The sequence below is a fragment of the Syngnathus scovelli genome, chromosome 4 (assembly GCF_024217435.2).
Source record: "Syngnathus scovelli strain Florida chromosome 4, RoL_Ssco_1.2, whole genome shotgun sequence".
In the NCBI taxonomy this organism is placed as follows: Eukaryota; Metazoa; Chordata; class Actinopteri; order Syngnathiformes; family Syngnathidae; genus Syngnathus; species Syngnathus scovelli.
Window position 1 is genome coordinate 20,477,092 of NC_090850.1, and position 14,171 is coordinate 20,491,262.

Consider the following 14,171-nt stretch of genomic DNA (forward strand, 5'->3'; position numbering starts at 1 on the left):
ATAGCAACATAATCGTTATTAGACAATTAAAAATATACTTTTTTGGTAAAATTAATAAAATATAAAAAATAAATAATTATTACATCGTACAATGTGTTTTAACGTTTTGTGACACAATTATATGCGGCTTAAGACAACAAATTGATAATTCATTTACCCCTCAATGAGTGTAATGGAGTCGTCCTTTTCCCGCAAAGAATTGTGGGTGTAATTTGTGGCATTCGCAAACCAATTCGAATCCTCGTATATTTCTAAACTCACGCTCCCATCCCCATTGTAAACTTTATGTGGGTCATTTTTTAATGCATCGATTCAAATGACACATTATTGCTTAGACGTTTTCCCATAAATTGTTGGAATAAATTAAAACGGTGTTTTCTGTAGTTCTTTATTAGAAATTTCTGGGTAGGTGGGTTATTTTTGACAGGTGACTGTGAACGCCACAAAAAAGATGGCGGCTCCCTGTGGAAGAATGGCGAGCCTGCCTCTGAAACGTTATTTCTTCCGTTTTGGGGGGACCCCGGTTTTAAACTGTATGTTTCGTTCGTTTTCTAATAGCTCGCATTACTGTTCAATTTTGCGGAAAAAATTAGCGCCGGAAACACCGCGTTCCCCGTGGACTCTGATGGCTGCGGTGTGTTTGCAGCGACCGCCGGTCATCTCGGCGGACCTGAATCCGCTGGAGCAACGCTTTGCTCGCTTGATGCAGCAGGTGATACCTCATTAAAAGAATATAATCGATCATGTCCACTTTCAGCGTGTTTAATTTTTGCTCATTTGCTAACAGTTCATAAAACCGCGTTTCTAGATGTTCTGCACCAAGTCCAAGGAATGTCAAGTTGCCTAGTTTCCATGAATGTAGCAATGGACGTCATGCTCAAAATGGTGCCGCCCGTGAAGCTTAATCAAACTAGCTATAAAACAAATTAACAATTAGGAATATAATGATTTGCAAAATGGCCACAAAATCCGTTAGGACATCTTGTCTTATTGTTTCCAACTTTTTGAAGAAAAAAACAGCATAATATAAGGCAATTTTGCATGCATGCAATTGCTCCAACAACATCTTCAAAACTTGAGTGGAACAAATAAACTGAGATTTTCATTGATTAAGTTTTAAGCCAATGTACTTATATTGCCAGATGGAAGTGGAGAAAAGCATACTGTCTGACCATGAGCTGCGTCTGCTGGAGGACGCAGAGAAGCTGAGGAGAAAGCAGGCCGACGACTATGACGAGGACGAGGAAGAAGACGACCGTAAGGGACAAGACATCGTTTTAACGCAAGACCTGGAAGATGAGTGGGAACGCAAATTCAAAGCATTCAGGCCTGCCCCCAGAGTCATAGGTCAGGAATACTCAATAATATTGCCTAATACTTTTACCACTACTTCTATTCCTGATAATAATTGTGTATGTACAGAGGACGTGGATAAGAACCTGAGCTCGTTGGGGCGCCTCCTGGCCGACTCGCTGGTACTGCTGTCCGAGCAGCGGGTGGGAAGCGACAAGCTGTGGATGCTGCCCCAGGCCGAGTGGCGCCCGGGAGAGACGCTGAGGGATACAGCTCAGAGGGCGCTCGACTCCCTCACAGGTATTTGGCAGCCAAGCACCCCCTGCTTTGTCACTAACACAATTCTGCATCCACTATAAAGTGCCCCCCACTTTTTTTATTTTAGAGCCCGCCCTCAAGGCCACCTTCTTGGGCCAGGCACCATGCGGCGTGTACAAGTACAAGCTGCCCAAAGACGCCCGCAGCGACACCTTGGTGGGCACCAAGATTTTCTTTTTCAAAGCCATGCTGACGACGCAAGACGCACCAACTAATGTGGAGCCCAATGGCGCCCTCATGTGGCTAAACAAACAAGAACTGCGGGGCTTCCTGAAGCCGGCCTACATGATGAAGGTGGAGCGCTTCATTCACGACCTCTGAGTTGGATTATTAGGTTTGATGCCAATGGTTGTACTGTTAATGGTGCAGGTGTACCTAAGCAAGTGTTTTTGTTCTTTTTGTTGTACAAATAAAGCATTTTTTCTTTCATTTGGCTGACCTCTAATTTATTTACAAAGAAATGTAATTATTTTAAAAACTCCATAACCTTACAATTCATTATTTGCAAGTATTATTCTAAATTATTTTTTTGAAATACTAAAGCTATGTTTTATCAGTCATTTTTAAGTACATGTTTTGTTTCTGTATTTCTGACTTATTAGTTTAAAGTATTAACTTATATAATTAAAATATATTGATTTATTTGAAGTACTTATTTTTAATTTGAGCTAATTGCCTTAATTTAAAATATACTAATTTCAATTTGAGGTAATTGCCTTAATTTCAAATGTATAATTTGATATATTTAATTTATTTCTATCATTTATTCATTGTTTTGTGTTATTAAGAAACACAATTAATATTTTCCAATTAGCATTGCTCAATCGTTCATTTTCTTACCCTACTTGATATAGCAATTATTGTAAATTAATTTTAAATGTGTTCACTATCATCGTAACCTAGTTTTAATGCAGACGTTAAAATCCATTTAGCATTTTGGTAATATATTTGATTAGAGGCAAGAATACAACACAAGCACATACAGCCACTAGATGTCAGTGTTGCTACATGGCTTACAGAGGCTGCGGAGTACCTTTTGTGACGTCACACCTGTTGCCCCCCCCCCCCCCTTCCACACACACGCACACTTCAAACCGTGCTTTCTCTCCACTTAACGCCCACACGCTACTAGACTTCCTCTCTATTTTTGGTCACGAAAGTCCGATTATGAAAATTGCGCATGAAATGCTTTCAATGTTTGCTGATGTTAACGGCGCTTGATTGTCACGCAGCTCACGTGCGAGGGTCACGCAAGCACACACGCACGACGTTTGACAACTACTGCTCGACAAAATACACTTGTTTGTTGCTCTTAGTGCTCGCTCTTGCAGTGATTTCATTTCCTTCTCACGACACAGTGATGTACAATGATATACTATGGAGTCATGACAGTTAATCACCCCCCCCCATCAGTTTTTTTTAGCAGTCGGTTTTAATACTTTATTGCAATAGTCGGGCAATTCCAAATTCAGACGCCATCTTGAAGAGGTGCATCGTGTCTCATAGCAAAAGGCAGAGAAGGTCCCCAACTAAGAATGAATATTCGTGAGTATTCTTTTATTTCCTTTGCTGTTCCATGTGTTAAAATTGCAGTTGCTTCAAGTTTTCAAGCCATAAATATTTAAGCAACTTATGTTATCCCAATAGGTCATTTCACGTGACATGTTCGCGTTAAGCTAGGTGGTTAGTTGACAGTTATTTAATGAAAAACTAACATTGCATGCTGCTTTAGCGGGACGGTGTTGTGTAAAAAGTTGTGGGAGGCAGATAGTGAGAGCAAAGAGTGTATTGTCGAGGGGTAAACTGCAGACACAATGCTTCTTCCGCTACTGCTAACGCATGAGTACACTCGGTGAAGATGGATACGCTCTCTGCACCATTGGCCGCAAGTGAAATACGGTATCAAACATTTAGGTGCTTGATTGAATGTGTTGCATCAACAATAAACACACGCACGGCCATTTTGTACTTAATCATACAAGTCACACACTTGCATTCTAAATCAGAAGTAGGACTCGAAAGATTTAAGTGCTTTTTTTGCCTCAATGCGGAAAAAGCACTTTTGGAGTGATTGGCCTGTAAGTACTGCTAGACATAAGCATTTTTTTTTTTTATATATGTGAATGAATTGTGTGTTTATATTAGTGTAACTAGATTTTCATTTTAACAATTTATTTTTGGGATGTTTACAATATATCATAGACAATGCTCAGTTTTTGGCAAGCTTATATTTTAAAGGGAAGTTTCAAACCAGATCTGCTTGAAAGCGTAACTGTTTCTTCTTTCGCCCCTCTGCTGAGTCTTGTGAAAATGGGTTCTGAGTGTTTTGCTTATTTTTGCTCATTTAGCAGCTAGTCGAGCAACAAACTGCTATGAAAACAGAACCCTTGGACATTTTCTTTGCACCAAGAGTCACAGAAATAGGTTTGTGTTTGAGCCCCCACTGGTTGCCTTCTCTGCATGGATGGATGTCAGCCGAGGGCTTCAGATGGCCGCCAATGCTGGTATCGCAGCGGCCGTCGTGTTGCTCCCTCCTCCAGCCGTCTGTTGTAGCAGAGCCTGTTGCCTTGATTTTTTTTTTTCTTTTCTTATCCCCGCTTTTCTCTAAACTTGCTTTGAGGTGGTGGCAGCGGTGGTGCTATGAGGGCGACATGGCTGCAAGCTCTAAAATATTGATTATTACAACTCAAGTGAATATTCGCTGCTGCATATTGTGCGTTATCGTACTTTAGCCTGGAGGTTTGTCTGAAAATTCCCATCACAATACTGCATTTTTAATGTAGTACATGTACAAAAAAAAATATCTAAATAAATAGTATGATAATCAAAGCTAGCAAAACATTTGAAAAATTGAAATAATCTGATGTGTTTAGCAATTAGGGTTCTTAAAATTATATAGATATTTTTAAAGAATATAAAAATATATTTTAAAACAATATCGCTATACCAATTATTAAAGTAATTTTATTTGAAATATTTTGGTGAGCCACCCTTGAAACGGGTCATACGGTTGCACTCCCACCAACACACACACACTCGCATACGAGAGCTCACACTGTGTCTGGCAGCGAGACCTCCGGCCTGCAGGGCTACACGTCCTCCTCCCTTTCCCCGGATGCACCACCTCCTTCGCCTCACCCGGCAGCTCCTTTCCCTTCCCTGTGAGCTGTCAATCCCGTGTCTGTGAGCGTGTGTGTGTGTGTGTTCGGGACGGGCTTAGGAACGTCACTGGACAGCATGAGGGTGAAGGTCAGAGCTAGCCTCGCCGTAAAATGCCAGGATGGCTGACCCCGACTTCTTCCATCGATCAACGCAATGTGCTCGTCTCGTTTGATTGGCCGGCAGTCCCCAGCCCCGCCTCCAGGGTCAGCATTTGTATGCAGAAGCAAAGCCCAGAACAAATGTGACTCTCTGCATGCGTTACCATTCCAAACTTAAAGAGAGGGTTAGGGCGTCAAATTAGGGCATCAAATACTGCCAACTCTCCGAATCAGCGGAATAGCCCGCAGTGTTCTATTCCGCTGGCAGCGTCATGGGAAAGGGTCCGGTCTCCTTCCAAAGACCTTTCAGATGGCCGTCAATGGTTCCTCTGGGATCGCTAAGCTGTTACACTTTGGCAGCGTAGTTGCCCCCTCCCCACTCCCAAATCACCTAAATCCCCTCTAGGGGGCTCCCCGAACATCTGGCAGGAATGTAGCAAAGTCAAGGTCCCGTCCGGGGTGGCATTGCGGGTTCATGTGACACGAGGCTTTTAACGTTAAAAGGAACGCACTCTGACTGGAGACTGCGCCCTCAGAGTGCTAAATGATAAAAGGGAGACGGGGCGGTGAGTTGTGGGGGGGACCCTTGGGGAGAGACGTCAGGTGGGCTACATATGGCGTGCATGCTAAAAGAGCAGAATTGGGTACACTGGGTCCCTGGTGGGATCAAAAACATGAAAGCTAGAGTTTGATGTGTCTCTGAAAGGGGAGACGAGCAGGAGCTAGCATAAGGACGCTAGCTAACGAAACAATTACAGCAGTGTTGCCTAAATTATTGAGTCGGTTATTGTTTGAGTGTCAAGTTAGGGTTTTAATTTCTCATTGGAGTTTTTAAGACTTCAAACTAGTTTGGGTTTTGAGCCCTGATAAGGGATTTAAAATTATTTTTCAATTATTTTACTCAAGTTTCTGTACCTCGAAAAAACTAATCAGCAACCATGTTAAGAATTATGATGTATAAAAGGGGTAGGAAAAAAAACAAGCAATAGCTTCTTCCTTCTCCTTTTTTGAACGTGTTGATTTATTTGTTTTCTTGGCAGAACATGAAATTATGTGAAAATGTGAAAAAATGATTTTGTGTTTGGTTGATCTCATGTTCAAAAATAAACTTCAACTTCAAATAATTTTTGAAGTTAGTGTTATTTTCTCAAATTCACATTTTCAACACTGAGTTTAGGCTTCAAATTTGAATTTAAAGCAGTTTCAAATTTCATGCTGGATCAGTGATTGAAACAAGGGCTTCGAATTAGGTTTAGCTTTGAAATGGTTTCAAGGATTCAAGCCTGTTACCGTTTCAGCGACCAATTTAATTCTTCTGCATCATCCACCTTTTTTTTTCCTCCCTCCGAGTGAGTCGGCGTCTATCGAGACGTGTAAATCGGTATCAACCAGCTACGAGACGATGTTCACTGAGGGTGCTCGAATAGAAAGGGAGCCTCTGTGATGTAACGCAATAAGACCAAGGCGGCTCCTCCAACCACATTCTTTTCTTCCATTGCACTCGTCAGTACTTAGTCCAGCACAGGAGCTTGCTGAGCGTACATTCTTAACAGAATCCCTTTTCAAATTAAATTTCAATGAGCCCCTCAGCTCATAAGCAGAAGCTCTCCTGACAACTTAATTCATAATTCAGTGCTGAGCCAGGACCCCGAGGGCCATAATCGCCGCCTAAATGGAGGAGCCGCGCCACTAAATGGGATGTTTGTTTGCACCTAAACCTCTTTACGGCCGCCGAGTCCACAGCTCAGCACTGCGCCGGCCCGGGCCGTCTCGCTTGGGGGGGGGGCGGCGGTCGGTGCAATTTGCTGACCGGCTGCTTCGGATGCCGAAGTCTGCTGAGGGCGTTTTCGGAGAAGTCGAAAAGAGATGTTCACCTGGAAGGAATCCGTACAGACTTGAGCGCCTCATCGCATATTGATGTCGGAGCGGCGTTGTTTGGAAGATAAAACTATGAGCTACCTCACGTGGCATTGTGTCTGGAGGGTTTCAAACAAAGGTTAGAGTTTTAAGACAAGGCGAGGGTTTTCGGGTCAAAAATAAGACAGATTCTGTCCAAAAAAAAAAAGACCAACATGCTGCTTGGCTTATTTAGTGCCAACTTTTTCCATTTCTAGGGCTCTTTTCAAAATGTGAATCTCATACATCTAAAATGACCCAATTTTTGTGGTTGATTTGTGCAAAAAAAAAAAAAAAAATCGATCCATCCCCTCATGACCTAAATGTGACAGCATAAAAAAAAAAACATTGATTCAATTTAAGGTTTGAACACAGGGTTACAGTTACAAATATGAAATTTAACCCCTAATCATGTCTTATTGTAAAACCTAGCATGTCCAAACTATAACTAAGCTAATGCCTTGTTCTTAAAGCTGCTCTTTATTTGGCGTTTTGTCAATTTTCTCCAGAATTGATTTTATTTAAAAAATGTCAAAATGGTGTACGGTTATCACAAAATGGCCGACGCAACAAGGTGTTTCTTATTCGGAAGACTACGCTATACCTTGGTAAGCTAGCCACTGACAAAATTTTACTTTTTCCTTAAGATGGATCCCGATATTTCGCTATAATTAACAATAAAAATGTTTGCTTACATCACACCGACAAGTTCTTGCTTGTCATCACACACGGCCACTGGAAGCATGACAGCTAATTCCCACTGATATCCCGCACGCTACGTCACACCGCAAAAGTGGAAAAATGTCTGTCATTTAGGTTTGTTCATGCTCAGCGGGCAGTAATTAGAGTCTCGGCATCGGCCGTCTTGGAGCTGTCACTTTCACTTGGCAAATTTGTTGATTTTTCTTGCCGTGTGTGAAAGGCCCGCTACCCCGTCCGTCCATCCGAGGGACTCGATGATGATCGCTTTTTATGTAATCACTGCCTGGTGAGTCTTTTAATATAAAACAAAAGAATTAATTTCAAACCATCTTGTTTTTGAATTTGGTTTAATTTAGAAGATTTGTTGCATTGTCCTTTTTAAGCAGTATTTATTGCTGCAGAATAAGGATTTTTTTGGAGGACTACTTTTTATTTTTTAAATATTTTCAAAGTTCTCTTTCTTTAGAACAATTTCTACCTATTTTCTCCACCTCTGGTAGTGACGCAACAGGTCTGGTTTGGGAGTAGATGGTTGGATAAGGCCAGAGGCACTGCAGCTGTCTTTGGCCCTGATTGGTCCCCACGACGCAACCCAAATCCCAAAACCATTATCATCGCCTTGTTATGCTGAGAAGTTTACTTCCAACAAAAAATTTACGGGTCTTGAACTAAAAACCGTTTAGTCCCCTACGTAGTCTTTCCAATACCAATCCAAATAAATTATAATAACAAGTAAACTTGTTATGGTAGCTTCACGAGGACCATCTGGTGACATATTATAAATGGAACCTAATACTTGATTGACATCTCTTATCACCTTTTATTGGCGACATCAGAGCCGAAGAAGCTGTGACCCCCATTTCGTAATGGGAAGGTCCCCACCCTTCTCTCCTCCTGAGACCTCTAGCAAGACCTCACTGACGGATAACCATCACTGTGTGGGACGACGTCATCATCCCAAGCAGATTTTTTTTATATTGTGCTCACGTTTCGATTTTCTCCTTCAATCGATTCATAGCTCGGTTGTTGAAATGACGATAAGCTAGGCTAACAGCGCTTGAGTCCGTTAGCTTTCCCTCCTTTAAAAGTGTTCCTTCCAGCTGTGAGTGTATACTCAGGAACCTTAGAAAAGACACAGCGGTTGTTACTTCAGGGGGCTTCTAAAGAGGCCGGACCGCACATGTCCGCCTGCGCCATTACCCGCTTTAACAGCGGTGATTTGTCGTCGGCGCCCGGTGCGACGTGGCTTTGGGAGTGAGCTCTATTAAAAAGTCATTAAAGCCAAGAGAAAGCTCGGCCGACTCTGAGCGTCTTGCCGAAAGGCTCCTGTGGAAATTACTCCATCCATCATAATTACACCAACTGGCCAGTGGGCTCCGTGAGGCCAAGGGACACGGATCCCACCATGACCTCACCCGAGAAGACGAGTTGGAGGAGGAGGCAAGAGATAAAGCCAGGAAGGAAATTTGAGGCCCGCAGGCAGAAGAGGGAAATAAGGTTGGATTTGGAGGAATATATCTTCTCAGCATGTGCGCGTCTGGCTTCGGTCGCGATGACATCAGATAACAAGCTGGCTTCCTTTTTTGTCCGCAGCATCCTGAAAGCTCCGGCACTCGACTAAAATGGCCGCTGTGATGTCACCAAATTGAGTCACCAATGCAATAATTGTCATTTTTGGTACTCTAACGCCGGCATGATGGCGGTGGCCTGGTCGGATGCATTTACATCAGATGGCTAAAAGCAATTACCCGGACTCAAAATCCAATTTTTAACAATCAGGAAGGGATTCGCAGAAGTACTGTTTTTTTTTGTGCTTTAAGAGGGTTGAAATGATGGACCTCCAGGGCCGGTATGCACCCCAGTACAATATCTAAGCATGGTTCTGATGAGAGGGATCATCTTCTCATTCAATGTTAGTCGGGCTTGCTGTCTTCATTTTTTTTCTTCATTCATTTTTCACGCTTAGGACATATTTGTTACGAGGGCACGGAGTGGAAAACAACACTGTCGGAAAGTCAAACGGCTCAATAGATGAGCTGTCAAGATGTTTTACGCTGTTATTTAAGTAACGTTTGTCTTAGCTTTTGCTCAGTGCGACCTAGCTGACAATATCGGGAAAACCCGCGCAAGCTAACTAGCTCAGTTTTATGAGGATATTATTTTGTTGCCTGACAGTCTTGAAGTCTCGTAGTTTTCTACTTTTTGTAGATTTCTGAGATGTAGTCTTTTGGTTTTGTGTTCTTGTCTTGTGGTCTTGTGGACCTGGAAGACTCCAGGACTTAAAGTCTTGAAGTCTTGTGGTCTTCTACTTTTTGTAGATTTCTGTAGTCTTTTGGTTTTGTGTTCTTGTCTTGTGGTCTTGTGGACCTGGAAGACTTCAGGACTTAAAGTCTTGAGGCCTTCTTGAGCTTCAAGACGAGGAGGCAGCAGTCTTGATCAACCATCCTGGTTCTTCCTTCATTAAGAAAAAATTCTTAACTGGAATAATTTGAGCTGAAATGGATTTTGGCGAGCAGCCATTCACCGATACTCTTTTATTGAGATACACTAAATAGTTTTTGTCGATTATTCAAATGGGATTATTGTTGCTCTTTCTCTATTAAATGTCAAAGAATAAAATAATTTATATTTTATTATGCGATTGAATTAGTTAATTCATCATGATTAAATCGATTTTTAATTCATTTTTGGTTTAAAGCCGGCAAATATACGTCGCAAATTTTTTGTTGTTTAATTTCAACAATGACAGCTAGTGGTACTTATCACCGAGTCTAAAGTACTTACATTCGGAAACTGAAATTGTCTTTTATTGTTAAGTGTCTACGAGCTTGATATTTTTCTCCTTTGCTTTCATTTTGTATTCAGCAGACGCGTTTTTTGATGTTTATCTCTCCGCTGGTGCTGCCTGGAGTCAGTGTGTTGTGGGATGCAGAGGCTGGCGGCCTCGCTAGCGGGCTGGAAAAAAACATCAGCTTGGCGGCAACCGGCGGGACAAAGAGGTGCGTGGCGAGGACAAAACATCGCAAATGTGAACTTCAGACAGAGATTGGGCATGGAAGTGGGACAAAATATCCAAATGATCTCCCACGATACAATTTTGATACAGCGGCATCAATTATGGATATCGCTGTTAAATATCAAGGTGTTTGAAAAAGAATTTTCCTGCCGCTTTGATGTCTTCAAGGCTCATCCTGGTGAGGATTTGCAAAAAATTGGCTAGGCAGCACCCCCTGGAGTTCTTTGAAATTCCAGCCCCCGAAACCAGTATCACTTAGCAACGCGGAAGTCGGTTGACCCACAAAAAAACTCTCGATAAATGACGGGAAAGTCTGTAAGACCACCGAATTTACTTGGTAGTGGCTCTCAGAAAGATTTAGAGATCCAAATTTAGAGAGATAACATTCGATTTTGTAGGCTTATCTATTATGAGTAGAACCACCAAAAAATTTGTAGAAGACATTTTTGAGAGATTTTGGGAAAACTCTCACATATGTAACTCATTGCTATTGTTGTCATCGTATCAATCGGATCGTGGCATTTCCTCAAAGTAGAACCAAAATGAGCGTGAAGGAAGCTAGCGTAGTAAAGTGGAGGCTGCTAAATGAAAGATCAGGAAGAGTGGGTAGCAAGCGGTGGTGTATTGTCGGCGAGTAGGTGGAGGAAGCGAGCACACTACAGAGGAGGCCTTTCTTCAACTCGGAGTTGAGTCACGTCTGCCAGGTTGTAGCCAAAGGGGAAGGGGAGGGGGGGGAGTGAGCGTGTGATGCTAACACACATTTCTATTATGATGCGGCGTCAGTGGTCAGCGCGCCAGGCTTCCAGTTGCCTGGTTACTGCGTGGCGGCAATGTCTGCCTTTGGATGTGTCATCCTCCCGCCGGTGGGTGTCTGCACGACTCCGCCATCAGCGCATCTGCTGCCGCTAACAAGCGTCAACACGCTGAAAGGCGGCGCTAACGGTAGCGCCAACGGTGGCGCTAATGGTGGTAACAGGCTGAAGAGGCCAATGGTGGGAGGTAACAGTGTCAAGAGTCTGTGTCTGGGCTTGAGTCGATTGTTCAGGTGGAGGAATGTGAAGTGGGAAGAAATGAGATTGACTGAAAAAGATCTGAAGAATCAACATAATTCCCGATTTAAAGGAATTATCGTCGGATAAAACAATGATTAGTCGCGAATATGTTGTCTTGCGTTGGCTTAGAATAACAACAGATTCTGACTTTCTAAAATCTCTTCCCCCAGACAATTAGCTGTGATATTATTACCGTATTTTCCGCACTATAAGGCGCACCGGATTATAAGGCGCACTTTCAATAAATGGCCCATTTTAAAACTTTGTCCATATATAAGGCGCACTGGATTATAAAGCGCATAGAATAACTCAACGTTACTCAAACGTTAATGCAATCACAATATAGTAACACTCGAAATAGTGAAACCAATAACACGTAAAGCTTACTTTAATAAATTAGTCCTTATCCACGAATCCATATTGGTCCATATATAAGGCGCACCGGATTATAAGGCGCACTGTCGGCTTTTGAGAAAATTGGAGGTTTTTAGGTGCGCCTTATAGTGCAGAAAATACGGTAGCTATATTTTTAACTCAAATTGCAGGTTTAATAAACCTATGGAACATTTTATAGCATTTTTGTAATTCAGAAGTAGTATATGAAACATTGCATAGCATCAAATTCAAGGCAAGACTCTTAAGAAAAATTCACACAAGTGTCCGTACTTAAGTGTGAGTACTTTTTGTGTCACCTCTGGGCTGGGGCGGCGAACGGGAAGCCGGGGTGACAGCAGCTGGCGTTTCGGAGCCAACGCGCTCCTTGTGCACTGGCCCGGGTGCACCCGTGTAACCCCGCTTATCAATCACTTGCGTCTGACAGCCCCAGGCAAGGCTCCCCGGAAAACGTAAATCTGCAAATGCCACCCCCCCCTTCTCCCACCACACCTCCCCATTCAGCATGATGGATGATTTAGGATGGCACGCAAAACCCCCGAGGGCGGTGGCTCCTATAACGCATGAAGCCTGGTGGACACATGCTCCAGATGTTATCAGCCCATTAAAGTGTTGTTAAAAGCTGCCGGTGGGACAACAGATCCAAGGAGCTTGTACCTTCATAAAGATGCCCGTGCTTACACCCCAGTGAGCTGACACTTGGGGTAATTACACTTGGGGAGTATGAAAGACGCAAAGGTGATCGAAAAATAGTGGAAGATGGTGAACGCATCAATCCAAAAATGAAAAAATGACATCCATGCAGCTTCACAAACACAGTTGTGGCACACTATGGAGCAATCAATTCTTGCTCACAATGGCAGGTTGGGATTTAAAAGATATTTTTTTTAAAAATCTAATAAATAAATAAACAAACAAACAAATAAATGAATACATAAATAAATAAATAGATGAATAAATGACTAGATAGCTAGATAGCTACATAGCTACATAGCTAGATAGCTAGATAGCTAGCTAGCTAGCTAGATAGATAGGTAGCTAGATAGATAGATGGATATCTAAAATTTTTAAAATATTTAAATTATTCTCAAGTCAAGGCAGCTTCATTTATAAGACACATTTCATATAAAAAGGCAATGCTTGACTTAATCTTAAAAAAATTCCAGTAATCATTTTTTCATTCATTGTCATCGACTAAAAATGCACGTTCGCTAAGAAGTTAAGACTTACAACTGACGCATATTTGCCGCCCCCCCACCCTGACATCTCTGCGTTAATATTTGATATCGCTGCTTTTGTGTCTGATGCGAGCACAGCGTGGAGCATTTTCATAAATAAAAGTGTCAGCGCAATCATGCTAATATAAAGCGGACGGCCATGACAATGAATGCTACACGCTGCGTCTGCGTTAGCAAAGAGGCAACAATGCCCACCATGACTCAGAGCCTTTGAAGGCTGCCACAAGTCTTCCCGCTCTGATTATGTAAATGTGTTTAATGGATTATTATCGCGCAACGATGATCACTACTTTTCTCCGAAACAGCGGACGAGGAAGTTCCCAGCCACCGTGCTGACAAATGGCCGCCGTCGCCCGCAATGGCGCGGAGGGCCATCAGAGAGTGGCCCCTACAAGCCGAACGCCGCTCAACACATTTACTGCTTCATAAATGAGCGTCTTTATTTGCAACCTATTAGACGCGATGGCGACATGATTTAGATGGAGCGAAATTCTCCGGCGTAATGAGATCATCATACAATGAACCGCTTTGCATCTTCGCCTTGGTGAAATATGGCAGCTCCGCCGTCACCCAGCGGGAGCTAATTCCGCTTGGATCCACATGTGCTAATTTCAGCTTTATTGAAGACCGTTTCAGGCTCCTTGTTATTTTGTGGAAGAGGGTAGAATGTGACTTTTGCCTTTTTAATGGACGATAAATCACGCAGATGTGAAGGGCACAACGGTTGAAGCGAAACATCCCGAGAAATCATCGCTGAGGAAAAAAAATTGGGAAAAAGTGAGTGGAACTAGCGGCGGGCCATGGAAAAACATACGAGTGGACTCACTCTTTCTGACTCTCACTTTCTCACTCACACTGACTCTCTCACACTGACTCTCTCTCTCTCTCTCTCTCTCTCTCTCACTCTGACTCTTTCACTGACTCTGACTCACTCACTGACTCTCTCTGACTCTCTCTGACTCTCTCTGACTCTCCCTGACTCTCACTAACTCTCACTGACTCT

The 14,171-nt window shown here is 42.7% G+C and overlaps 1 protein-coding gene across 2 annotated transcripts; it reads left to right on the plus strand.

Annotated features, from left to right (window-relative positions):
- Positions 1-427: 427 nt before the first annotated feature.
- On the plus strand, positions 428-2,040 carry mrpl46 (mitochondrial ribosomal protein L46). Of its 2 annotated transcripts, XM_049717145.2 has the most exons (4): positions 429-712; positions 1,143-1,347; positions 1,423-1,593; positions 1,679-2,040. In XM_049717145.2, the coding sequence occupies exons 1-4, from the start codon at positions 452-454 to the stop codon at positions 1,930-1,932; spliced, it is 891 nt and encodes a 296-aa protein (XP_049573102.1). In that variant the 5' UTR covers positions 429-451; the 3' UTR covers positions 1,933-2,040. The 2 variants fall into 2 exon arrangements, with proteins under 2 accessions (XP_049573101.1, XP_049573102.1); XM_049717144.1 differs by having other exon boundaries at positions 428-712; positions 1,143-1,593.
- The last annotated feature ends 12,131 nt before the right edge of the window (positions 2,041-14,171 follow it).